The sequence below is a fragment of the Ammodytes marinus genome, assembly GCF_949987685.1.
Source record: "Ammodytes marinus genome assembly, chromosome: 22".
NCBI classification, from domain to species: Eukaryota; Metazoa; Chordata; class Actinopteri; order Uranoscopiformes; family Ammodytidae; genus Ammodytes; species Ammodytes marinus.
The window spans coordinates 5,209,727-5,237,528 of NC_137226.1; the positions used below are offsets into that span (position 1 = coordinate 5,209,727).

Here is a 27,802-nt window from a genome sequence, read left to right on the forward strand (position 1 = left end):
AAGTGGAAGTGGCCCTTCCGCTGCAGCACACCCGCACATCTGCTTTGGGGGCGAGTTAGTTTGTTCTTTTCTTTTTTTCACGCAAAGGATGTGAGCAGGAGTGGCAGCTCGGGGGGCTTTAAATAGGAACTGTCTCCAAACGTTGGGGCAACGGGAGCATCTGAGAACTTCCAGCAGCTCATCGCAGTGGAAACTACCGGTTTGCTTCAGGATGGACGTCAACAGGAGACTGGGCATGAGGGACACTATGCTGGCGCTCTTACTCGCCTTCCTCCAAGGATTTCCTGTGGGGGAAACGGCCCCGAACCCGTCGCCGCTGGTTGGGTCCAACTGGGGGAACCCGCGGAGATACGTTCACCTGCAGACATCCACAGACCTCAACAACTTCTTCTTGGAGATCAGATTGGATGGCACCGTGCGCAAAACTACATATAGAAGTTCATATAGTAAGATTTTCCTTCTGTTTCAGGAATTATCGTTTAATGTTTGTCTTGTTGCAGTATGAATTTCTAACGATCAACCTTTTCTTCTCTGCAGGTGTGATTTTACTGAAAGCTGAAACGAGGGACCGCGTCGCCATCCTCGGCGTCAAAAGTAGCCGTTACCTGTGTATGGATTTGGAGGGCAACCCATTCAGCTCTGTAAGCAAAAACTTGATTTCAGTTCCATAGTTAAAATTGGTTTTTAATTTTAAATTCCTTTAACTAAGCACCATTTCGAGGTTTTACGCATAGTTTTTTTAATAATTTTTCTGTTAAAATATATAATTTTTCGCACATATTTACTATTTACTACAACTATAGGATGTCTTAAAATCAATTGATGCGATTATGTTTAATGCATCTGTTCTAATTGTTGCTATTAACTAAATCATTCTCTAAAAGGTTTAGTTTTGTGTTCATATTTGGCACCATTTTGGGGGTTTTACGCATAGTTAATCTTTTTACGCACGTTTACGCACAATAAAAATCACTTCAATATACGTAATTGGAATACTTTGTTATAAAGATTTCAGTGATACCAAGTGAACAATCCGCTTATAGTGGCGGATTCAAGTGTTTTTTGTCTAATTTCTTAAAACCAAGATATAATGTACCGAACCAAGAAAGTCAACGAGAAATGACAACATACCTACAGGACTAAATAACTATAGGAAGTGAAAGTCGATTTGCCATAAGTTTATCTTGCATCTCGCTCCTTTAGCCCATCTGCCAAAGGGAAGACTGTCTGTTCAACCACAGACTCCTGGAGAACAACCGGGACGTGTACTACTCCAGTCGGACCGGCATCCTGTTCAACCTGGAGGGCTCCCGGCAGGTGTTCGCGCCGGGCCAGAACGTGCCACAGACTTCTCTCTTCATACCCAAGAAGAACACGGTGCCGCTGGAGCGTCTCCTGCTGCACCGCGAGAAGAGGAACCAGGTGGTGGACCCGTCCGACCCGCACAACGTCTTCCTGGGTCAGACGGAGGAGGGCTCCGACTCCCGGGCGGTGCCGGAGACGGACGACGCAGCAGAGCTGGAGGTGGAGGTTGAGATTGAGATGGAAGTCGGGGACGATACACGCAACGTGTCCCGCGAGACGCCGCTGGCTCCATCCACCCACGACCCCTGGAACGTGCATTCGTCCGCCCTGGCCAGTCCACGGAGCACAGGGACCATGGGGTGATTTTTTTATTTTATTATTTTAGTGGTGACGGATATGGATATATGCCTACTTTACCCTAGCCTGATTGAGTCCAAAATACTAGACTTGACATTCAGCCCCTTTTGCACACTTTCTACAGTAAAAACTCCCCCCATTTGTTGTTCATCTTCTGCTTTGTGATCACTACATAGATGTGTTTTGCATCTCATAGGGAGCATGAGTTTTTTTGTTGCTGTTTTTTTTCTTTTGTGGTCTCTTCTCATTTGAGGTTTGAGCAGCTGGTCTGAGAAACCCACATAAGTGCAGGCAGAAGCCCAACTTAGCCTACCTCTGGAGGACTGGAGGGCTGTGATGTCTACTGATGTGAAAACATGATTTTAAACCAAAATATAAATGAATATACCCAAGAGTTGCATTTATTAGAGTTTAGGTGTTAATTTAAAGCCCTAAATTTAACAAATCGGCTTTATAAGATTTAAAGTGTGTTTTTTAGATTAGAACCTAAAACAGCTATTCCAAAAACTTTTTTTGAACGACAATGAAAGAGTTTGTTTTGTTGATGTATCTGTATTTGTACAATCTTAATTCATGACTTGAAGGAATATTACTACAGGGAAAACAGCCTTTACAAGAGCATTTATCTAGATATCAAATCTGAACTCTCTTGCTATGTGATTATTATACAGGTGCTGGGCACCACCAGCAAACATGAAAATCAGTCCAAAGGAGTATTTATTTATTTAATTCCATTCCTTTATTGTTATTTATGGTATTTATAAGAATGCTTTACACTTACATGTACATATAAGAAAAACATGGTTTGTCTTTGAATGTATGAGTTGGAGTTTATGGATGGACTGTTGCCTGAATTTGGGACAAAATAAATAAAGGAAACATTTTAAAATGCATTGTGTTATTTATGAAAATATTTTATAACTGGGATTTTTTTTAAAGAAAGTGTTCCAACAACCTGAGACTTTAAAGGGATAGTTTTGAGTAGGAAAAGCCTATGTTTGACATTGACCTATTTACTCAGCAGTTCCGCTCCTTATCTGAATATCCTGCACTTCTCACACCTCTTCCGCTTCATTAGCAATCAGGTACAGTCATGTCAATCTAAAAATACACCAAGCGCTATTTTTACTTAAATAAACTGTTAAATTGGTCAATTTGCCCCATTAACCTTTGACATTTGAATGGACGTTTGGTCATTTTTGCAGAAATTACTACAGCTGCCATTCAACAAAGGACATTTACCCAATCGTAGTTTTCACACTTAGTTTTGTTATCTATTAAACAAAATATATACAATCTGAATGAGTGAGCTGGTAGGTGGACTTAAGTTACCTTCAGACAGAACCTGGCTAGCCCTTTCACCATGTTTTCCAGTCTTTGTGCTTAGCTAGGCTAAACTAAGAATACGTGTCTTAGGATACTGAAGCTCTTTGAGAGTGATTCCACGTCTCAAATGGCTGAAAAAAGCTTGTCACAGTTCAGTAGTGATGGTAGTACAGGGTCCCTAGGGGGCTCAAGCTTTTTCCTTTCTCTTATCTGTTGATGAAGACCGGAGGAGGAAATAGGCTGGTCTGCTTTGCATTTTTTTTAATCCAAGAATTTATTGGATATGAACAATCAATAAATATTAATAAAGGGCAGAATAGGAACTTATACCATCACTGTCCCATCATACAGAAGTATGGTTTATTTAGTCTGGACAATTTCATTTCTTTTTCAAACTGCTGTTTATTTTTTAAAATTGTAAATGATCTTGCTCCCCCCCCTCTTAAGAAATTTGTGAGTCTGAGTAGAGCAGAAAACAACACAAGAGCATCATCTAGAGGGGACTCATTAAGTGTGTTTAGAAGGACCACTTTTGGTCAAAGTGCCTTTTCTGTAAAAACAACAGGGCTATGGAACAGTATTCCTGTAGGTATTAGGCAAAGCAACACACTCAGTAGTTTTAAATCAGGTCTCAAGAAATGGCTAAAAACAAGGCAGCGATGTGAACATTTTTAGTCATTTATCTCATGTTTGGTGTTTTATGTTTACTTTATTATACATCTTGTTTTGGTGTATTCTTTCAACTAGATATGCCTTTTTGGTCATGCAATATTGTGAGCCTATATTTGCACATTGGGCACCTTTTAATTGTATTATCAAATTCTTGTATTATTATTCATTTTAATCCTTTTTGTTTTTAGCTTAACACCAACTCCTGTCCAGGGACTACAGACGAAAATTAGCCATGTGGCTATAATCTGGCTCAATTGTATATTGTGCACTGTCCCTGCTAAATAAACAATAAATAAATAAATAAATAAATACATCTACGTTGTTGTGAAGAAACACACCCAATCTCTACAAATTTATTTACCCAATGAACATGACCCTGCAATCTAGAGACGGATATATTATTTATCCTATCTACCATTCTTTGTATTGTCATAAAATGTGCCTGTACTTATTGCAATAGTTTATTATCTAACCCTTTCAGAACAGTAAAGGGTCTTGGTGTTCGGTGGTAGTGGGAGTTTTAAATAGATCCCATCCATTGTGTTTGATATTTTGCTGCTTTGATTTATTGCTTGGCCCAAAAAAAAAAATTGTCACACAGTTGAGATGTAATAAAGTGACACTAAGAATAGCACTCAACACAAATATCGTTGTAGTCGTCATGTTATATTGCACAGGTCAAATGAGCAACACAAAAAAATGCAAAATCTGAAACAATAAATACTCCAACTGTGTGCTTATAATGCAATAAATGTATGCAACTACAGTAGCAATAATGACAGAATTGTACACTGAGGAGCCTTAAACACCTATAAATATTAAAGCACACAGCAACACATGTGGACGGATGTCATATAAGTCGTTTCACAGCATTTTGTGATTTGTGCGGCTTGTATCATTTTCTGCTATCTATAAATACGTGCGAAAATCGACAAGGATTCAGTGTTGTCAAGTTGTATTGCACAAGTAAAATGAGCAGCAAAAACAGGAGACATATCAAGTTGAACCAGCCACACCTAAAGACTGTGCTTAATAACACATTACATAGTTTTGACTTTGGTATAACATGATAAAAAGAGGCAATAATATAAACAATATTTAAAATGTTGTTTGAGTCCTTACTGGCCTACGTTTACGAGGAGGATGACATTGGTTGATAGTGCAGTTAAGTACTGAACAATTTTTTGGACTAATGATCCACAGCAAAATGCTATTGATTACTGAGAAAATGCCATTTATCACAGGCATTGCTGAACTAAGTTACCTCAGAGGTAACTTGGGGAGGTCTTTGCCTCCCGATTCCCTTTAGTGTTCATGATTGTTCCATTCAGACACTGTGTACTTATACACACAAACAGTACGCATTCCCTGTACTTAGAACTTCCATACTATTTCTTTCTATTCAGCAGCCTTGAGGTGTTCCAGGTGATCCTTCCTGTTGGTAAAGACACAGCGTGCAGCAGAGAGGGCCGGAGAGCCGCTCTCTGATTGGCTGAGAGTGAGAATGAAGCGACTGATGCCGGTGTTGGGACATGGTGAGAAGAACTGGGACATCCTCACCCCTGCGGGCAGAGAGCACTGCAGGTCCTCCACAAGGTGCTTTATGGCTACGCGGATGTATGCGCCGTGACTCACCACCAGAGCGTGGACCGGCACGCCTTGGAGACCGTCGCTGGGCAGACCACCGTCAGAGGAAGCAGCGGCCGCAGCTTCTGACCCTCCCGCAGATGCAACTGGTTTAGGCCAGCCGTGTTCCTCCAACATTTGCTTGAAAAGGACTTTGAGGAATTGTTTGAAACGCAGTCTCACCTGTAAGCAAGGTGACAAGAGAGCCACAGCTAAGAAGAGAAGATTCAAAAACCACTGCTCCACACTGGCAGGTTTGAGACCGCGCGTCGATTGTCAGTCCATGTCTCCTTTTTGTTATCTGCCATCTTTGCACTTGTACATACAACATACTATATACAAAAACACAAGTCCATTAATCGGTTACTTGATTTACTTAAAATTGTATTTAACTATTTATTTTGATAACTGATTGTTTCAAGTTATATTTTAATATTCAATTTCAAAGGTGGCAAAAGGGTCTGGCTGTTAGGAGTTGCTGTTTTATTCTGGTTTACTATCATCCTAATTTCTTCACAATTTTGGTCAGATGAAACATGACAGGCTCTGCATGCAAATAATCTCCATTGAGAATAGTAGCAAAAGCAGCCACACATTGTCTTATGATAAACACATCTTATTATACAGTAAGGGATTAAATTAAATATACATTTCTCCTACATCTTATGCTAATAAAACCCTCTTATAGTCCACTGAATCAACAAAAAAAGGTTGCTATTAATTCCTACTTCATGAAAGTTTGATTATTATTGAGGTAGCATGCAGATGTGCTCATCAGGTTTTTTATACATTACCTTTAGTAAGATGCATACAAAAGTGAAAAACATTTAGTCACTTTGCTACACTGCTACAAACTCATCTGTTCAGAAACTGAGTTTTAAATGCAATATGTAAAATGGACACTGCATGGCACTGTTGCCCAAGCAGTCCTCTCTTTACCTTCGTTCAAATAATTCCATCATCATAAATCAAAACCAATGTATTTTGAAGCATCTGGAACCAAACATAAGACTAGCATAAAAACTGTGGGGCTTGCTGCTATAAACAACAACAGTAAAAGAGTCATGTTTGAGGTAGCTTTCTAACTTTAAACATTGTTCTAGGGATCTATGAGAATATACCTAAGAAAAATGTCATTTCTCCGACACACCCAAAGTTACATAGTGCACCTTTAACAGTGTTGTGAAAGCAGTGACTGTATATGTGACTGACCTGGTCCAAAGTCTCTCCTCCTGGAGGGGTGTAGTCCCGACATGACTGGCCAGAGGCGTTGGCCATGTTCTTCAGATCCTCTTTGGGACGTCCTTCAGCGACGCCAAAGCCCTGCAATACCAACATAACACCTTGAAGCCCTGGAAATCAACTACTTCATATTACATTTAAAAGCTTTAATATTCAGAAGAAGAAATGAGACAACAGGTCTTACCCTCTCTCTGAGTAACGGCTCCAGAACCATCTGCGTTCCAGCACAGTGAGTGTTGTTCCTCAGAATGACTTCAGCCGTCTGAAGGGAGGAAATGTTAACTGGAAATGTACTGACTCAATACGTTTGTAAGTGGTGCCAAGCAGGTCAAACTAAAAAGTCATTAGTACACTGTCTGCATCAGTGAGTCAAAGACCGCAGAGATACAAATGTTCACAAGACTTTTTCATTTCCCCGAATCACCTTACATGCATCCTGTTTTGCCCCATTTTCCTTCACAGTCAGGCAAAAACAGGGACATTCAGAGTTCCCACACCTTCTAAAACAAATTCAGGGACTAAAAAGGATTTTCCAGGCCCTAGTTTAAGGACCCAACACAGCATAGTTTGAGAAACGGATCAAGGTGAATTAGTGTCACAACACTGCAGCTTTACAGAAGCTCACAGACAAATATCATTCCACTTCAATCACTGCTGAAAGTCGCACTTTCTCGAGGCGGGTGGTGTGTTCAAGGGCTTGTTTGACAGAATTAATTGAATAGGAAGACAAAAACTACACATACTCCTGGATAAAGAGATGAACATATATGTGTTTATGGACAACGCTCCAGCTGTAATGAACACTACCTAATAATAGCTAATGCAGGACAGGTTAATGTCAACAAAAGTTATTTTAGTCACAGGAACCATTTCATACTTCTAGGAACTTAGTTCCAAGAACCTCCCGTTTTATTTTAAACTGCACTGCAGGACCCTGAACTATTATAGTTCTTAGAACTACGTTTTGATTAACTTTTATAGCTCCGTACTGCACAAGTAGGTACCGTTGTAGTACGTTGATTGGTCAAATCAGGCTGACATGAAGTGATGCCAACTGTCTCAGAAGTCAACTCTCTCCTTCTTAAATGGTGCTATTAGGAACTTTTTAATATTTCTGAAACACTCAATTCCTCTGATGATCATAAATGGCATATAACAGCAAACAAAACCCTCAGTGCAAAGAATACAATTTTTATATAGTTTTTCTTAATGCCTTTGTCATGTGTACGCTCACCCAGGAACTACAGCTGGCATAGTAAAAACGCTACTGCTTTTTTCCAAAGCGGGTGCGAAAATTAACACAAACTGAAAGTTCCTCGGAGCACCTTTACTCTTTCTGCTGCATACCTTAAATTTGCTGGTTTAGGTCCATTATAACCATAAAACCCACAACCGGGCAGTGATTTGACTTTCTCTGTCACCTTTAAGCTATGCGATATCCAGTCAAGCATGACTTGTTAATGGTACTGTTGTCCACTGTTTCGCCTTGCAGTAACCCAAATACACAAATGAAGGAATGAGTCTGTCTTACCTGTACGGCTCGTTGTAAATTACTGGAGAACACATTGTTGAAGGTGATGTCTCTGAGGTATCTTCCTACCGCCTCGCCCTGACGCAGACCCGTTTCTGACAGGACGGTGTCCACACCTTGTCCTAAAAAAAACACAGTGTTTACTCTCTATACATCTGTGCATAGTTTCAACAAGTTAAATTCAATACTTCTAAAATTCTTCATGGAGACCATTATGGATGCAATATTTCATATCCAACAATACTGGCAAAAAATAATAGTAATATGGCTCTATGTTAGTTTTTTGGGTCTGTCAGTGTGATTTATACACATTTTAATTTTAATCAATTCTAATTTAAAGAAACTATATAATAGTAACATGAACTTCATAATCCAAAATTGTAGACTACTTAGGATATTTCGAGACATTTGAAAGGTCAACCATTCAGAATATTGGACTTCAGACTTTTTAAGGACCAATGGAAACCATGCAGCCCATAGGAAGCAAACGGGTTAGTCAGGTTTAACGAAGTCTACTTAACTGAAACGTGGGAATATCCTTTACACATGTTGGCGAGTTGAATTCACGCTTAATTAGGAAATAAAACCATAGCAAGTTTACCTTGTAGCAGCTTGTCCTTGTTGTATTGTGTTTCCCCACTGCGTGTAAATAAAGCAATTTCATTGAATTAGCTAGGCCATTATACATCTGCTGTAACGGTGACAACAACGCCAGTAATGTTGCCTTAATTAAACACCTGCTGAAAAACAAATTACACGTTCACTTTTGTGTTCAACAGCTACATTTAGCCGTCTTGCTCTTTTTTAACCAAACTGAGAGGACATAATATTTCCGTAGGAGTCACATTATCAAGCCATTTGTGTCCACTGATGATTTAAATGGAAATTAAAGCTGAAAAAGAGTCACTTACTGTCGTATGAGCGTTAAACTAAACGTAAACATCTTCAGCTGCGGCGGCTCTCGTGCAACTACAGGCTACTACCTGGTTCAGCTGCAATTACGTCACGTAACCCCCCTGCGTCATGACGTAATTCAGTATGGGAGCTGCGTATGCCAATGAGGAGCTATTTTCCTTCTATTTGATATTACCTTTTTTTTATTACATTTAAAAAAAAACAATCTTAAATAAAATTCAAGAACCCTTAGTTACGTATATCCAAAGGTTTCTACATAATTTCTTATTTTTATTTTGTAAATTATTTTGTAATTGCCTGCACACATTTTTATGTTATGGTTTATATTTTAATTAATAATTTAACTTGTTTCCAAATTGTTTTAGTTGTGACTGTTTCTGTTGATTCCAATTTTTTTTAAATACAAAATACAAATGTATACACCCATACAGGTAAGAATTTGTTTGTCTTATGTTTTGTTACTTTATCAATAAAAAAAAATAAATAAAGTAAAAAATTAAGTTTACTTGAAAGACCTAACCTGCAATCCTACCATCTGTATGGTTTACGGAGAAATAAAATCAAACATGTACAGTCACATGTCTATTGTGGGCCATCATTTCTTATTTTTAACCTAATATAAAAGAGGTTTAACCATCCCAACTTAATTAATAGCCTCGTTTGAGATGTCGCCGTCTTGCTGAGACCTGCGCAATTATGACGCTCGGCTTGCTGAGCGCACAGCATTTTTGTTGTGCGCTCAGCAAGACGCGCGCGTCCTAAAAGACGAGGCTCTTGTCTTTAGGAAAATAGTAATTTATATCTATACATATTTTTATACTAAATAGAAAAAATAACTGGTGTGTACTGCTTTATATCAGTACCATATGTGCATTTTTTCTTAGGGTATGTCGCCCTCTGGTGGCAACAAAAGGGTAATATCTCAAATCATAAAAAGGGGATTCTTTCGACAGAATTATTATCTTGCAGATGGGCAGAGGAAAACAAATGAACCGGCCACATGATTTTAGCCAATTTATTGAGGAGAAATCGTTGAGGTACACTGTGTGGTTGCACATGGGGGATAGTGGGAGAGGAGTTTGGAATAACAACCACACTGAACAATGACAAAACATTCCTGTGGTTTATAACGTCGACTAAATGGGTACCTCAAAAATAAACAATATTCCACTTAATTCATATGAACTGATCAAAAACTGTTAAACTCCCAAGTAGGAAAAAAAAATTAACCTTTTTTTTGGCTTCCGACACACATAACATACATCATAGGCCGTTTCTTTGACTTAAGATATATGAAATAACCTATTTTAAAGTATAGGCACTCAAACTGCTCAGTGGAAGACATTTGATTTAAAGAGAAGAAAGAAGCACCGTCTTTTTCATCCAGACAGAAAAAAAATAAACCCGTCCAACAAATTCAGAGTGAAATGGTGTGTGTATGTGTGTATGTGAAGCTTGCTGAGGTAATGCGAGATTGGCCTCTCGCTCCATAAAATCCAATTAACCTGAGGTACACAAACATTACAAAGAAGCAGCAAGAATATGGTAGTATATAAAGATACAAATGAAACAATAAAAAAAAAAGAATAAAAACATGCTAATCAAAAAAGATCAACAAGCAACGAGTACTTCCAGTCCCGCACCAAACTGTTACGTTCCCTCCAGTACACATACAAACAGGAAAAGCAAAGAAGACTTACATATACAACATTTCATAATATAGCAGCACACAAGTGAATCAAAATAAGGCATCTTTGTGTAAGACAGGAAAAGAAAAAAGCTTCAATAGCAGCAAGAGAATGATGTGTATAATCTAGTTTTCCTCACTTTGGAATTATTTCTTTCAAACTATACACATAACCTTTAAAAGCATAAACATTTTTTCTGTTTAAAGCACTTTTTAGGAGGGAGGGGGGGGGGCATTTGGCTTTTTTTGCACAACAGAAAATACAATTTAGAAAGTACATTTGTTCTAAAAATGTATAAAGATTTCTAGCATTTTCTGCCTTTTGGAGAAATTGGTTATAGTATGGTCAAAACTTTGTGACCATGTAAACCCCCTATCAACCCATGTCTGTAATGGAGAAACCTCACAAATGACAGCTTTAAAACTTCACTTTACATTAAAAGAGCAAAACAAAAGAGCAGGAATATTTAGGACACAGTACGTGTGCTTAACTATGTATGGAAGGTTTTGGTTATGATTCAAAAATAAAATTCAAGTAAGGTTAAATAAATCGCACTGAATTGAAAAAAACAAAAAAAAATCTAAGTCTAAGTGACTTGGCTTTTTTCTTAAGTTTAAATTCTATTATACTATAACACAGACTATCCTACGTCTACTCACCTGTCTGGGGCGTAGCTTTCAAGACAACGTGCGTCACCCCGTGGGAATCCAGCCCAGAAAAAAAATCAAATAACTTAAAAGGAAAATTAAAAAAAAAAAAAAAAAAAAAAATTAACCTAATAACCCACAGAACTCTCCTCAGCCACCATCCCCTTACCATTTTTAAGGAGTGTGTTTTTTAAAAGTGCATCAATATGGTTCCAAAGTCGCCCACTCTTAAATGGTAAAAAATTGATAAACAGGAGAAACTGCAGCACACCTGAACTGAATTCCCTGACGTCACCAGGGATTATTCCTCCTCCTCCTGTGTGTCACTCAAGTATCGTGCAACTGCAGAAACATTTTATAGCTTAAGTTAATCTTCCTCCCCCTTTCGCTATCATTCATCGATCCAGACTTTCCAAATGTGCCCTTTTCCACGACAAAAAAAAAAACTCTCGCAAGAAACCCTTCAATCTGCATTCGTTTCCTTTCAAACCTGGTAAAAAAAATAACTTGCCAAATCTCCTTTTTTCCTCTAGTAACACGAAATCAGCACTACCTAGCTGGGGCTAAAATGCCCCTGCAAAACCAACTACTAAACATTTTCTTATAATTGCTTTAACAGGAACAGAACAATAATAATGTAGCCTCGCTGAATTATAATACATGTATATATATCGTCCTATTAGCATACTGCACTGGTCTGTGGATTTAAGCAGTGAAATCAAGACCCTAATGACTGACCTTGTCCTCTGTGTTAACCTTGAGCAGTAGCCACTGCTCCAGACCTCAAAGCCCCTCAAGTCCTTCCTCTATGAGCGGGCCCAGCCCACTCCTGGCCACCACTTCTCAGCATAAATAGTAAGCAGTGCTACAGGTGCACAGTATGATAGATAAGAGATAGACAGAGAGCAGCCAGCTAATGTAGCGCTCATCAGGCTGAACATCAGCACGGTTTAAATGCCTTGTACTGTATTTTCAGCATTTCAATCACTAAATGAGTCTGAATCAGAGATGATGAAAAAACACCCCAGTAAAACTGAATTGATTACAGCTCGCTAAAGATCATAAAAGAGTAACATAACTAAATGCTAGCTAAATATACATTATTTATTATATTTATTTATGCTAGGTTGTATCAAAAGAAATACGTATATTTAATATAATTATGCTATGTTTTTTTTTTTCAAGTATGAAAATATATTTCAGATTTCCATTCTGGGGAAACCTAAGGCACTATCAAGTTTTACCGTAGAATTTACCGTTTTTTTTTTTTTTTTAAATAGCTTGAATACATGTGGCCCACACAACAACAGGTGAAAAAACACCCGGCCGGGTAGGAACGGGGCAAATTAAAAAAAAGGACAAAAACTAGGAAAAATTTCTTATTTTCTACAAGTTCATAAGATTGTCACACCATCGCTTGTGTGGCGTCTTGACGTAGTAAGATACTGGCAGCTCACGCTCCACCCCTCGCTGCCGTTAGTTCATTGGGTGGAAAGGCACGAGCGGCGTGTGTGTGAGTGGGATTGAGACGGGGGCTCAGAAGTTGACGTCCCGTACGTCTGTGGGGGTGCTGGACTGATCCTGCTGCTCCCTGGCCTTGCTGCCGGCTAGAAGCCCGCTCTCCTGTCGGTACTGCTGGCCGCGCTGCAGGCTGCTGGCCAACACACGCTCAATCTGCTCCTGGCACGCCCTCAAACAGTCCTGGAACAAGAGGAGTCAAGACGATGTCACACACGCTACATTGCAGGTGTTTAAATGCTTATGAAAAAGGCTGACCATTCGCACACTTTAGAATGCAAAGCATCCCTTTTTCAGCACAAACTTAATTATAAGTGTGATTAAGTATAAACCAAAATACAACAGGCTCCTTTAAACGTTAACAAATCTTCTAAAAACATTAAAAAGACACAACAATAAAAAGTTATGTCACAATAAATGCAATGCTCATTGTATTTAAAGTTGCTACGAGGAACTTTCAGTTTTTCTTGATTCTAGTGGCACCTTGGGGCATGCGCGCATTTGTTTAGGAAGCGGGTGAGAGAGAGACAGCAGGATGCACCACAGTGAGGCAATGTATACTCACCGGCCACTTTATTTAGGTACACCTGTTCAATGGCTTATTAAAACAAAAAGCTAATCAGCCAATCACATATCAGCAATTTAATGCATTTAGGCATTTAGACATGGTCAAGACAATGTACTGAAGTCAAACCGAGCATCAGAATGGGGAAGAGAGGTGGTTAAAGTGACTTTGAACATTGCATGGTTGATGGTGCCCGGCAGGATGAATCCACACTTTCATGTTGTTTACGCCAAATTCTGAACCTGCCATCTGACTGTCGCAACTGAAATCGAGACTCATCAGACCAGCTATGATTTTTCAATCTTCTATTGTCCAATATTGGTGATCCTGTGAGAATTGTAGCCTCAGTTTCCTGTTTTTAGCTGACAGGAGTGGCACCCGGTGGGGTCTTCTGTTGCTCTAGCCCATCTGCTTCAAGGTTGGTCGTGTTTTGCGTTCAGAGATGGTATTCTGCATACCCTGGTTGTAACAAGTGGTTATTTGAGTTACTGTTGCCTTTCTATCATCTCAAACCAGTATGCCCACCCTCCACTGACCTCTGACTTCAACAAGGCATTTTACGTCCACACAAATGCCGCTCACTGGGTATTTTTTCTTTTTCGGGCCATTCTTTGTAAGCCCTAGAGATGGTTTAGGCTGAAGATCCCAGTAGATGAGCAGTTTCTGAAATACTCAGACCAGCCCTTCTGGCACCCTCAACATTGCTATGTTCCAAGTCACTTAAACCCCCTTTCTTTCCCATTCTGTTGCTCGGTTTTAACTTCAATAAGTTGTCCCGTCCAGGTCTACATGCCTAAATGCATTAAGTTTCTGCCATGTGATTGGCTGATTAGTTATATGCGTTAACAAGAAATTGAACCGCTGTACCTAATAAAGTGGCCGGTGAGTGTATATTTATATGTGACTATGTCAGATTAATAATGGTAATATGACGATAGTGAAGCAACGTAAACTCTGATTTAGTACCGCTTGGGAAAGACAGGCTGTCCTGTTCTGCCTGCCGTATATTGTTTTGTCTAAGTTTGGAAGTTCGGAATTGGACCCAAGCAAAAGCATAACCAATGGTTTTCGCTGATGGTCTTGTTTGCTGTTACAGGTCTTTTATGATCAGTAAACATGAGACCGTTTAAATCAACATTTAAAGGTTCCTCGAAGGAGGTTTGTGTGTTCCTTCTGTCCTCGCGTGCAAAACTGTGCCCATTTCATCACGTCTGATGTGCAATTATTTAAAAGCTTTTGGTCACATGTGCGGCATACCGGCAGGGAATTATGTGTCCTGAGGTAGGTGGTCTCGTCTGCATCATGACCAGAACAATGGGTACCAGCACACTCCACATACCGACAGCACAGGGCAGCGGACACAGGCATCCCGACTGACACGAGACCGGTGCATGTCTAGAGGTACCGACACGGGGCAAGGGGGGAATGTTATGTGGGGCAAAAGGGCTTCTGAAAAGGGCTCTGTGGTCCATCAGGGAACAAATAAGCACATCTGAATTACCCTCCCCCTTTTTGGGTTTACAGAGCGGTCAGTCCCATGTGGAGGTCTAGAGGAAATGGCTTTGACCTACTGCCCCCTGACCCTGTGAGTTTGGGTGTAAAACAGAATGTAGGACAGTGGGACCGGATGTTTTTGCACAACTTCTCTTGTGAAAGGGGATCCTCTCTCTCTCTGTCTATCTGACCCACTGCAGGTCTGTGTGGAAAATGTGGGAGGTCTGCTGCCTGCCTCACTGAGCCGGCTGCAGGACTCTTAAAGGCTTCGCAGAGAGGCCAACATTCCTTTGAAATGTACGGATAATTGGAACCCGATGGGCTGCAGTCGGAGCGCCTGTTGTGACGGCTGGGTTGCGGGGCCCGCGTCTCCCCGGCAACGCCACCACAAGCTAAAGAGGCAACCGTGTGGTTCCTGTGGGCCGCTTGGCTGTGGCCTGCACACATCTCCAGGCGTCTGAACTGCTCCTCTGGTGTAACAATGACTCACTGTGACAATCGCAGCACACACACACTGGGATGAAGTCGGATCTATAGTTACTGCCGTGCAGCAGCAAAAACTATTCATATGTTATTTAGTCTATTAAACATATCTATGATGACTTATTTAGGAGTTAAAATCTCAGCCAAGTGCATACAGAATAAACTCCATTTTTCAATTTCCACATGCTTATCACTGCATACTGATAGACTGCACATGATCTCATAATGATAGGGTAAATAGTTTATCAATTGTAAGGAGGTTATATATTACAGTGAAGTCCATGGAGGCACATTATATTGATAACACAGCACCTGTGTACAGTACAAACTCCATTCAAATTTCATAACACTCAGCACTGCACATTGATTAAATGTAATCAGTTTTTTTTTAAAGCTCCATTCTCTCCTGCATGTATAAATCAACCAATTCATAAGATCAGTTTGCATGTGTTTATAAAGTCATCCAAAATGTTTTGAAGTGTTGAAAAAAGCATGGCTGAATGCCCGTTTTCTTTGGGTGGCCTTTGCTCTGGAAAAGACGCTCCTGGACGTTTTATTACGAACATGTTTCTCCACCAGGAGGGGCACACGGCTAAAGCCAGCGGAGCCATGCGAAGAAATTGCATGTGTCCTACCACAAGAATGTGGGCTCCGAGTTTTAAGAAGACATTCCCTCTGCCGCTGCTCTTTATAGCAGCAGTCTGGCTCCACAGCCAACAGCCAAAAGCTTGATCTCCTCTCTCTCTCCATGAAAAGTAAATAGCTTCAATCTGCCACTACTGAAGTCATCGCCCGTTGTTTACTAAAGAGCCTTTTATGCTGCTGTCGTGAGATGTTGCAATGATTATTAATAACAATGCATCGTTGTGTAGCACTGAAAAAAAAAACATTGAGCGATTGCTTCTGGCGTGTATTAATGTCCCCTCCCCTGTTGCTGTTGTACTCACCACCTCTGTGTTGGTGATCTTGGCCAGCAGGTCTGTCAGGTTGTCTCGACTGAGGCGTGGGTCAGTGTGGTCCAGCTGCAGGCCGCACACAGCAGCTCCCATGCTGCCCGTGGCGATCATGGAAGGAGGGTTCATGGCCAGGCGCTCGTCTGAGAGGAAAGAGTGTTAAAAAGATGGTGTCAGTGAATCTGGAGCACGCCATTTGTCAAAAATCACTTTGTCAAATTCAGTGACTATCCCCGCACGATATGCTACCTGTCCGTAAGCACTTGGTTAAATCAGCTGCTTACGGACAGGTCGCATACCCGTCTTACCGTAGCTAGCAACATGCCCGTTTACAGAGCCTACGCTGTGCATGAACACTGGATTTTATTTTCAGCGCACACACAGTACTGACGGGTAGCGGATCTTGGGGAAATATTCTGATTTCCACAAAAAGGTTACTTTGACAATAAGTGAATCACTAACTTCACCCTTATGTGCAATTAGTCAAGCAGCAGCTTAAGGCCTCAGCGGAAAAACGTAAATCATATTTGTGTCAGTGACACGAAGAGCCCCAACACCTAAAAGCCTCGAGCCTAGAGGAAGTATGAAAGATGAATGAGATGTGCAAACATGTGAATCATCCTGGATATGCACGCTCCACAGCTGGCCCTCACTTTCCCACAGTCTTGACTTTCAGACGTAGCCTGTGCGCTGTAACCTGTGTGGTTTCGCTCATAGAAACTTCAGCTCTGATTAGAAAAGCAGAGCAGGAATCCGCCTACTCGCTGCGTAATGATTTCCAACAACCATTCCCTGAGCGCCGGCCGAGAGGCCTGATGGAGCAGGCGGAAGAGGAGGAGGAGAGGACAACTCCACCAGTACTGAGCTGAAGAGCTCATGATGCAATAGTGAAGGAACTCGTATTTCAGCTGTCGCCTCCAAAGTTATTTTTATTTCAGTGGGAATCACAAAGTATCCCATCTGACCACTGAGTCTTTCCTAAAGAGTTGCCTTCTATAACCTTTTTCATGGAGCAGCTGAGAGAAACTTTAGGGCCGGTTTCACACCCGATAGTCCGCTTCTAGTTCGCTTCCTTGATTCGTACCAGATGCAAGAATGATACATTGGTTGGTTTTTCACCAGGCTCGGTTCTCTTTCACACTTATCGTTTCCTCTGGGCCAAAGTGAACCAAAATGCAGCAGCATAAGCCATGTGATATTGTTCTTTTCACTCATTGGTCAGACGTGTCTGGAGCAGGAGCAATAACGTAGCTCCTGGACTGCTCTAGAATTGGTCAGAATTTCCATGCCGGAAAACTGCAGAAAGAAAGTACAGGAAACAGATTGTCCTTCTCATCCCATATCCAAGTGCGCGACACACTGCACGCAGTGCTTCATGCAGTTGGGTTGGAGTCCGCTCACATTTTCACCACAAAGGAACCACACCAGAATTTGTTTGGAAGCGTACCGAGACCACCTCTTCAACCATGTCTCGGTACGCTTGTTTGTGCGCACCCGAGTACGGTTGCTGTGTTCTCACCTGCACAAACGAACCGCACCAAAGAACCCGAGTTCCTTTCAATTGAACCAAATACGGTAGATGTGAAAGCGTCCCTCAGAGGACCAGAGAGAACTCCTCAGCTAGGAGAAGTGGACAGCTTGACTTCATCATGATTCATGAATAAACTTACTCATCATGTTTACATTGATTTGTTTGATATGTGACCAATCTAAAGTTGGTTAAGCTTACAAACTTGCAAATAAATCAAAATATGCTTTTAAAAAGTTTTATTTATTTATTTGATTTATTTCCAAAACTGACACAATAAGGCCCATTATCTTCAGCGGCTGATCCGAGTGAAGTATTACTCACTCACTCACTCGGTTATGAACTACTGTAAAGCGCCCCTGGAGGGTTTTCCACTATTGCAATACACAGGCTTCTTCCGGTCTCAGCACATGGACACTAATCTCTGACTGGGTGCACACACACAGTTATTAGGTCCAACCCAGCACGTAGTCCTAGCCCAGGTCAAACCAGTGGTGGTGGCCTAAAAGCTTTGATAAAAAAACCCGGTAGGAATTGCCTGCTCCACTGCTACGCCCATCTTCTCTCTCTCGCTCTCTGGGGAGCAGCTGTCCATAGGAGGAGCTCCTCCATCATAAGAATAACATCTCAACTCCATATAAAACTCCAAACATTTACATTACTGCACAACCACAGCAGGCCTATTTTTTTCCTCCACTCTGCGGCTGCTTTGTGCTTGGATTTAACCAGCTGCTTATGAATAGCAGAGGCCACCACGGAAACACACCCGAATATAAAAAAAAATACAAAAAAATAAGTGTGACACTAAAAGTGTGCTAAACGGGGCATGAAACTCATTGAGTGAGCAGCCTATGGTTCCAATAACTAGCTCGAGTAAACAAGTCCGTGCTTATTGGCCAGATCCGACCGCACTGGCATTCGCGAGGGAATTCCATTGCACTTAAGGAACCTCTTCTGTATTATTTTCCTTAATGTTATTAGTTAAAAAAAGGAGGTGGCACATAGATGAAAGACAGGTTTGTGACTAGGGTGAGTGCTGCATGTTAACGTGCATCACGTGGATCCTATATGTAGTGTTTCTGTGCAGGATATGAAGCTATCAAGAGGGATTCCTAGTATAAGCAAAGGAATGCCATGGAGATTTCGCCTAGGGGGGAGGCCTGAGGAGAACATCTGAGGCCTAGTACTCCTCCACAGCAGCATCCAGTTTATTTGGGACAGTGGATCACCGCCCTGGCTGTTTAGACCTGGAGGCTTCCCTGTCAACAAAACAATATATGTGCGAGTAGAGCAGGAGTTCAGCTGCACCTGCGTCATACAAGCACGCCACAGAGTATACGATAGTGCACCGATACCATCGCTTCCATTACCCCTGTGTTACTGGGCTTTATCTAAACACTGCGCTCATAGGATTTTTTCCCAGGAACGTAGCATAGGAGAAATGTGGAAATCACCACTTCGAGCAGCTGTGAGGAGAAAAAGCCCTAAACTACAGTGGATAAGGCAGCCGGTGGAGTATGCGGAGAGAGAGAGAGGGAGAGAGAGAAGAAAGAGGTCACACAAGATGACTCACGATGGGAGAATGTTTGTGTGTGTGGGAATATTCTGGTTGGATGTGAGAATAACAAGGCAGCTAAAGTGAGCGGAGCGTGCAAAGCGATGTTAAGAGAAGGCACATGATTAAAATAAAATGGAGGACGTGCTTGCGTGCAGCTGCTGTGTCGTTACCTGTGGCACAGAGGGCGATGAATGTCTGCGTGTGTTTGCGGACCATGGCCAGCTTCTCTTTGGGAAGGGGCAGCCGGCGAACGATGTGCTCTATGAAGTCGTTGGGGATGACGGAGGCCATGTTCCACTTCAACTTCCCCAGCACCACCAGCTCCCAGTCCTAAGAGAGAGAGAGAGAGAGAGAGAGAGAGAGGTGTCAGTCAGTTCAAGTTGAAACTAAATATATATTTACTTAGTCTAAAAGAGGTTAAATGGCGTAATGCCATGCCTCCATTGACTGTGAAAAAAAAATCTTGTTCCCAGAGGAAATGGCCCTGTAAGAAGAGCAACATTTTTTCACTTTATCTCTCCGCGCTGTATCTTATTATCTGCATGCCTTTCTCATTCCTCGCATCCTTTGTGTTCATATCGCCGGCATGTGACAAGCTTTGCCCTGCTTAGAGGGCCTGCCAATGAGACAGCAGCGCTAGCCCCTTCCTTCCTGTCACAAGCCTCAAACTGCTACAATGAGTTTGCACTGACTGCACACACACACACACACACACACAGACAGCCTGACTCTTCATACAGTCAGGGCTTGTGCACCAGTGAAGGAGGGGATGTGGACACGTTTCATGATTTAATTTCCTGTGTATCGTTGAGTCAAAGCTTTTAACAATTTGCCCGATTCTCTAATGGTTTAAATGTTTTCCTGTTTGGCTTTTCGGTAGTTTGAGTAAGAATAGCAAGAAGTAGGAGGGTGCTAGTCACTCAACTTCTTGTCTTATGATGTAAAAAAGTGTGCAACGATATGCTGACATTTGCAAAACCCAGTACAGAACCTCTGACTAGTCAAAATCATCTGAGGAAATGTTAGCACCAAAAGTTGGTTAGATAAATGCAGACAGAGACAGAAGAAGCCATCATTGTCATGATCAAAACCAATTCAATCTTTCCATCCAAGAACAAATTAACCAGTGACACCATTTACAGGAGGCAGCCAATGAAATGGCTGTTCCAGGGTTTCTTGCTAGATCGCTGTATAAAAAAAATCAGTTTGCAGGCTTGATTTTGTCTCCATATTTCTCATCAAAACCCTCCATCTCCCTAAGAGTACATCTGTAAAGGTTAACACACTTTGTAGCATTTCCTGAAATTCCCCCCCGCCCTCCATAATGTTAATGAGCACGATGTCTGGCATGAGCAGAGGACTTACTTAACACATGAAAAGATAAAGACTATAGGCTATAAAACACACAATTTAAGTGTGTGGGGTCTGAAAGGAGCAATATCTGTATATAAATGGTAGTTTTGCCTCAAGTGTCTAAGTCAAATTCTGCATTGGGCAACTGTATGCAAATCAAACTAAAATGAGGAGGTTGAACTATTTGACAGAGCATGTTTTAAAACGCTGATGAACAATCGCTGATGTATTCAACCGCTCACTTCCTCTGCGGAGGCGTGACACCTACAAAGCAAACATAGTAAACGCACAAACCCCAACGGCGGCAGGCAGGGACAGCCCCACACCCATATCACCTAACTCTAAACGGTCTTCCACAATCAAGTAAGTTTCCTCTACATAACCTGTCCGCCACACACACACACCCTTGCATTTAACCCACGTTGTCCTGGGTGGAGATTGTTGTAGACTGTGAAATGAGCAAGGCAGAGATTTTTATTTTTATTTATTTGTGTGCTCATTACAAGGAAGAGCTCCAACATCTTTCCCTGTCCTTCTCTGTGTGCATCCTGTCAGGATATCCAGGAATCTCTGGAGTCTTACGACAATATGGAGCATCAAATGGGACCAATGCATGTCATTTCCCTCAGCAGCTGCAGGCAACAAAGGAGGATGTATAGAGAGCATGTGGAGCCCAAAGCTTTAAATAAGGACCAGGTCTAACCGCAGATTGTAAAACTGTCCACAAGTCAAACTATTTATGGATTATAAATCCATTCAACAGACAAGGTTTTTGTCTCTAAAAAAGGACCATTGTATGTTTTTAAATTAACAATTTGTCGTTCAAAGCCCCATTTTGAGCTTACTATAGTAACAAGGAAAGAAGTGCTGCAAATTCGCACATTAGAGCCAGAGGCCAGAAGATTTGTGGGGGGCTTTTTGTTTTTGTCAACTAATCGATTCAGGCGTGCTTTTCTAAGATTGTAAAACTTATGAAGGAACATCTTGTGTCTCGTTACAAACTGAATCTGCTCAAAGGGGACTGCTGCTGGATGCAGTAGAAAGCTCCAGAACAAACTTGTGGACTCTAAAAGAGGCGATTTGTTTTGTCAACTTAATAATTAGTTAAAAAAAATAAAGAAAAAAAAATAATGTTTTTAAATTAAAGTAATTTGAAGACTTGGATTTAAAAGTTAAAAAACACTGACGGGCCTTCATTTCCCTAATTTTTATTTTTTAAACAAGAGTAAAATTCTAAAACTTTTGTGGGTTTGTCTTCAAGTTGATTTAATAAGCCTGCTCTGCATGTTAGTAAGAAAGTATTGTTGTAAATGTCATTAAGAGATAAACTCCTCATGTTAAATACTATGTGGAGATACGATAAAAGGGCATGTTGGAAACCCTGGTATATTGAAATACAGAGAAACTTCATGTACTGCATGATATCCCAAATTCTGTTCTGCATAACTGGCACTAGGTGGCATCACACGCCTCTCCGGTCCACATGGATCCAAAGAAAGGATGTGGCTATATTGTATACAGCTCTGTTCATAAGGAAAATGGGGCACTTCCTGTGAAACCAATATAAAGCCATTACAATATTAAATAATCTAAAAAAAATATGACAGTGCATTTTTTTATTATTATCCTGTTGCAAATGAATGGGCCTTTTGATATTTGGAGTCCTTACCAGCAGTTCCCGCGGCGTGATGGAGTTGTCTGTGTACATGCAAAGTATTTCTGCTGATAGCGGCCTGCAGTTCTTTAACTTAGAGGCCAGGAAAATGCACACAGCTCCCAGCAGCTGCAGATAGCTCTTCCTGGTGGGCATCACTGCTAAAAATCTATCCAAATAGTTAATGGCTAAAGGGAAGACGTCTTCATTACTCTTCTCCTCTTCACACACCTAAAAAAAATTAGACAGACGTGGGGGTAAAAATCACATTAGGTCATTTATAAAAGGGTGGAAAAAATCATGAAAAGAGAACTAGACTTTTATTAGGCCTAGTTGCTTTGAAGCAGAAGAGCAGTTGAAGATGGGGGTGGGTTTGGCAGGGACTCCTGTTTTTTTCCATGTTGGTGTTGTCTTTAGGTTAGGCCTAAAGGTTAAATATCCAATTTTCGTTTTTTTGTTGTTGTTTTAAACAAATTAGTTCGAAAGGAAGTCGTTCAGCAAAACCCTTCGCCATTCAACTCCTCTTCCTTGTTGGGGCTTTGCATAGTTTCGTTTTTATTTATTTTTTCAATTAAAAATACATTACAATTTAAAAGTATGGTGTGCAAAATGTCAAAATGTTGTGTTAAAACAGTTTCCGACGGTTACGGAAGACAATAGTTTGCGAACACGAAGGGATTTTTATCTTCAAAAATGAAAGTGGTTTAGCATGCACGAGGCAACGAGCAGAGGCGACGAGGCTTAGTCACTTAAGAAAATTAATAATAATTATTCTATAGGTGAAACGTCGGGTTTTCCATCATGTAAATTAAGAGTAACTTCCCCCCTGTCGCCTGAGCTAGTTAGTTAGCTAAAATAATAAACTTTGTAACAGTAAAACAGGGTAAATATCGAGCTGTGTCTGTTTGCTTTGAAGCGGAGTTTTCTTGGTGAAGGAATTTCCGATTCTCCCACGCCTTTTGGTGAGTCATTCTCATTCAATTGTCAGGCTAGCTTTTTAACATCCATGACACCTCTACGTTAAGTAAAACGCACAGTTTACGAGCCAACAGATATGTGTGTAAATATGCAAAAACAACAAAACTAGCTTAAGCAGTTATGGTTACTAGCTCATGAATGCATAAAAATGCCCACCAACCTCGTGCATCCAGCCTGCAACCATTCGTCTCATATAAGGCTGGATATCCTTCTGGACCCGCTGGAAATACGAGCACTGAGGTAAAAACCTGTCCTCTATCGTTAATAAACTTTGCAACACTCTGTCATCATAGAGGATGTTTGGGTCAGGCTGGGCTCTCACGGCTATGTCCGACTCCAGGCAATAAAGCTCCATGGCTCGGACACCCTTCTCCCCCTCCTCGACTAGTTTAATATGCTATGTGTGTCTTATTTCGTGCTAAATAATAGGAGTGAAAAAATAAATATTGTCACAACGGGGAGGAGGAGAAGTGCCGAGGATGAAGCATGAGGCTGAGGCTGCTGGGTTTGCTCCAGTCCTGCTGCCTCTCTGTGTGGGTGCTGCTGATTCTTCTTCTTCTACGCTCCCAAAGCGGACACAGCGACAAAGACAACATCCGCCTTACGGATTTCAAAAATAAAAGCCCCCGAGGCTCAAACTTCACCTATAGTTGCTCTTCTAGTACGGATATTTTCTTTTATCAACTTATGCCTTTTATGCTTATAAATGTTTCTTAGGAAAGCTAAGAACTTAATGTTTCTAATTTTCTATCTATTTTAATTTCGAAGCTTGTCATGCATTCAATATCATTTTGCACACAGAGCTGCAATTCTCCTTTATGAGAACAACATTGTACTGAAGATCGTTGAAGTAGGCTATATGAACAAAAAAAACATTAACATTAATAAGCCCTTATAATGGTCAACATAGACCCCTTTGGATATTAGGCCTAAATAATATTTCCCCAAAAAATTAAATATTTTTTCTCCTTTATTTTTTTACACATGCACTGTGCTTCATTTTTGTAATGAGCCAGTAGCCTACCATTGATGATTTTACCATATATTTTCATACTATTTCAATAAAACATAATTGAAGTATACACAATAAAACATCAAATCAGCAATTTAATTATATTTGAATTTAGTTCAATAAATTATTCGTGTATTAGCCTATTTGTTCATTCTGATGATATTGTGATTGATATTGATAACGTAAAGTTTGCAAGGCACAAGTGTTGGTAGCCTATACTATCCGCATTGAAGTTATGTGCCACTCAGTTTTGATAGTCTCCTTATGAATATACAAAACAAACTCAATGGTTGTTTAAAAAAAAGCCTTTAGTTTATATAGGAAGACACATAAAAAGTACATCACCGTGTGAAGAAGGCTCAAGCAGACACGCGTTGGTGTACTTTTCTACAATGTAGCCTATCAATAAAACTACTGGAGGTGCGACAATGTTTGAATTTAGCTCCTAGCTAAGTAGGAAAAGTTGTATTCTTAGCTGTAGCCTAGTGCTAACAATAGGGTTAGGGTTAGGTTAGTGGATAATCACATGGATAGATTGTCATGAAATTTGGTACAGATAATCTTACACATTTTTAAGCCTAAATACTTGCAAATGAATACCCATCAGCTTCATCCCTGCTTTGTGTTTATTGCCAAATTGCAAATGTTATTATCACGCTAATACATTGGACTTAAATGGTTCTGTTAACATGGCAACATTGGCAATTAGCTTTAAGTCCCGTCTTGCCAAAGTACAGCCACTCATTGTCAGTAGGTTTTCCTCACTGTACGTGTGACCGCTCATAATGTGTGTTAACTTTAAGTGGAACCATTGGTGCTTTTAATCGGGTCATAGTCCTGTGCCACATGAGCCGGGATCCGTTGGACACAGTGATCTTGCAAACATCCTTATGGCGGAGGGTGTGGACGGCATGTTGATCCCTTTCCAAGGAAAAAAGTTTCCCATAAAGGAAATCCTTTGGCAAGGATGAAAGTATAGGCACGGACATGTTAATCTGCAGAGAGTGCTTGTGGTGTCTCCAGGATGTCTAAAAGTATTTGTTATTTTTGTCCTCCTAAAACAATATCTAATCCGAAAAGGGGGTAGGATTATAATAGAAGAGAGGAAGTCATGAGTTTGTCAACTCCCACATCGCTTTTTGATGTCTGAAGGCCATTTCAGTTCCGCATGTTTTCTCTGCACAGCTGTAAGTGCTAAATTCTTTATCGAAAGCATCAAGACGTGCATCAATAAAATCTTAACCCGCGTCTAAATTAGCTTCATCCGATCATGTGTAGGGCATATTTATAGTTGGAGCAAACTGAATGACAGGAGCCTGAAGTGAACCACCTCTCACTGGAGCTACTTCATAAACTTCCCCCTTTCACAGTCACCACCAGAGAGCTGAATGAGATATGGAGTTTCATTGAGAGAAAAAAAAGAGCACTGTGGAGCTATTATGAGAGCAGACTGCAAAGTGAGAGTGGGAACCGTCTCTGAAGGGAATGTCAAGGTTAGCGAGATTAGTTCTACTTCAAAGGAGGAGGTATTGCTATATGTTTGAGAGGATTCATCTTAGAAGAATTGAGATTTCATGTCGCAAGGCGGGTTTATCCCTTTGTCTGATTATGGAGAGGATGACAAATCCCCAGGTCAAGGTTTTCTGGGTCTCTCTCTCTCCGCAAGAGGCCGAAAAGAAGCCCTACCATAAAACCAGGCCGCCAAAAGCCCTGACACTTGAGGGAAACAGAGGTGTTAGACAGATAAAGCAGCCTTACCCTGTTGCTGCTAGCTAGTGCATGTGTCCTATGATAACACGTCAGCCGCTATCACCACACTCTGGGCTGCACAGAGGTATACAGAGAGAGCGCCCAAAGCCCTGGGAAAACGTGGAGGAGCGTGAAATCACCTTGATCCAAAGATTCCTGCCGCATACCAGTCCACTGAACCCACCAGAGCACAGGGGCCCGGAGATGGGCAGACTGCCACAGAGAAAGAGACAAAAGAGAGAGAGAGAGAGAGAGAGAGAGAGAGAGAGAGAGACAAGGTGGAGGGTGATAGTCAAGATCTTTAATCCTAGGAGATCGGTTTGGGAAGCTTAAAATCATCTTATGTATTTCCTGTGCGAGATCAAGTGAGTCGCTCCATGAGGAAGGCCTCTCTCTCTCTCGGATATAAACAAAGGATTTACTTGAACATGCCATGTTTCAGGGCCAAGCTTGATTACAGGTTGCCCATATGCTCCGTCTGAGTCAGGCTGGCTGTTTGGGTTTACTGACAGTAGAGAAGAGGATGCTATGGCTGGAATGCTGTGGTGTGAACAGCGGTGAACACTCCTCCCAGGCAGCGCAGAGTGATAGCTGGTAAAGCTAGATAAAGTGCCTTCTGTCCCGTCACATGGTTTGCATACTATATGCTTTCACATCAACTGATTACACCCCCGCTGGAAGTGGCCTAAACACCCATGAAAAGTAGGCGACATAAATGTTCATGGGTAATCGCATGTGTTCGCCTGCTCACATGCTATTCTGGTCAGGCTATCAGCGGCGTGGAGCGCGTCTCTATCGCGAGTGTCACACATCAAAGCCGTCCTGTCACTGCCACTCTCTGCAGAGTGGCCCATGGGGCAAAGTGGGAAAAATCATGTGTTTGATCTGAAAAAATAACTAATTGGAGCAGTGCTGCTTCCAACAGTGTTTTTTTCACCCTAGTATCTCATAATTATACTTTTTCTGGATGTGTAACTCCCACTTTCTCAATGCTCGAAGAACTCCCACCATCAATCCTTGAGATGTGATTGGAGGCCCTGTGGTGCAACCAGCTAATTTGCACTCGACGCAGCGAGATTAGAACATAAATGGAGTGTCGTCAAATCAACGCAGGAAAAAAGAGGGTGTTTTCCACACTGTGTTTGAGGAATGTTTTGGCTAAACTGAAAGCCATCATTCAAAACTGAAATGCCAACATTTGAGAAGACAATGCCGGGACAGATTGCAACATCCGGGCCTGGTCTTTAGTCGTCTGGGTTCATGAACACAAGGGGTTTTCTTTTCCAAAGTTTGGGCCTTGGTCACTGCAGTCTCCCCTCCCCTTCTCCATTAAGTCTGTATACAAGTCTGACGTCCGGCAGCTTGCATCCCTCACTCCTACCAGAGCCTCTGAGAACATTGCCCTATTCTCCACCATGTACACAGGAGGAATAGCAGACAGGAGGGGAAGAGGAAGAGGGTACACTTGAAACAAAAGAGGTTCTATAAGACATTAAGGCGTATTCTGCAAAATGCGCTACACTGCTGCTGTGTGAATAGTCTATCAACAGGATAGTCAGTCATACTTTCCGGCCGAAAGTTAAACAAGAAGATCAATACCATAATTATGTCCGTGTGTTATAGCTAGCAGCCATATAGCTTAGCATAG

The 27,802-nt window shown here is 41.2% G+C and overlaps 3 protein-coding genes across 3 annotated transcripts; 1 reads left to right on the forward strand and 2 right to left on the reverse strand.

Annotated features, from left to right (window-relative positions):
* Nucleotides 1–211: 211 nt before the first annotated feature.
* On the forward strand, nt 212–2,509 carry fgf23 (fibroblast growth factor 23; the record flags this gene model as incomplete). Its single annotated transcript, XM_080051241.1, has 3 exons — nt 212–446; nt 538–641; nt 1,204–2,509. The coding sequence occupies 3 exons, from the start codon at nt 212–214 to the stop codon at nt 1,666–1,668; spliced, it is 804 nt and encodes a 267-aa protein (XP_079907367.1). The 3' UTR covers nt 1,669–2,509.
* Nucleotides 2,510–4,438: 1,929 nt separating this feature from the next.
* tigarb (TP53 induced glycolysis regulatory phosphatase b) lies at nt 4,439–9,016 on the reverse strand. Its single transcript, XM_080050790.1, has 6 exons — nt 8,971–9,016; nt 8,661–8,698; nt 8,060–8,181; nt 6,713–6,790; nt 6,499–6,609; nt 4,439–5,469 (listed from the first exon to the last, which is right to left on the reverse strand). Exons 1-6 carry the CDS (start codon nt 9,000–9,002, stop codon nt 5,059–5,061), a joined length of 792 nt encoding a protein of 263 aa, XP_079906916.1. The 5' UTR covers nt 9,003–9,016; the 3' UTR covers nt 4,439–5,058.
* Nucleotides 9,017–9,981: 965 nt separating this feature from the next.
* Nucleotides 9,982–23,919, reverse strand: LOC307268175 (G1/S-specific cyclin-D2-like). The gene is made up of 5 exons (XM_080050713.1): nt 23,554–23,919; nt 22,431–22,646; nt 19,579–19,738; nt 16,317–16,465; nt 9,982–13,010 (listed from the first exon to the last, which is right to left on the reverse strand). The coding sequence occupies exons 1-5, from the start codon at nt 23,746–23,748 to the stop codon at nt 12,846–12,848; spliced, it is 885 nt and encodes a 294-aa protein (XP_079906839.1). The 5' UTR covers nt 23,749–23,919; the 3' UTR covers nt 9,982–12,845.
* Nucleotides 23,920–27,802: the final 3,883 nt, after the last annotated feature.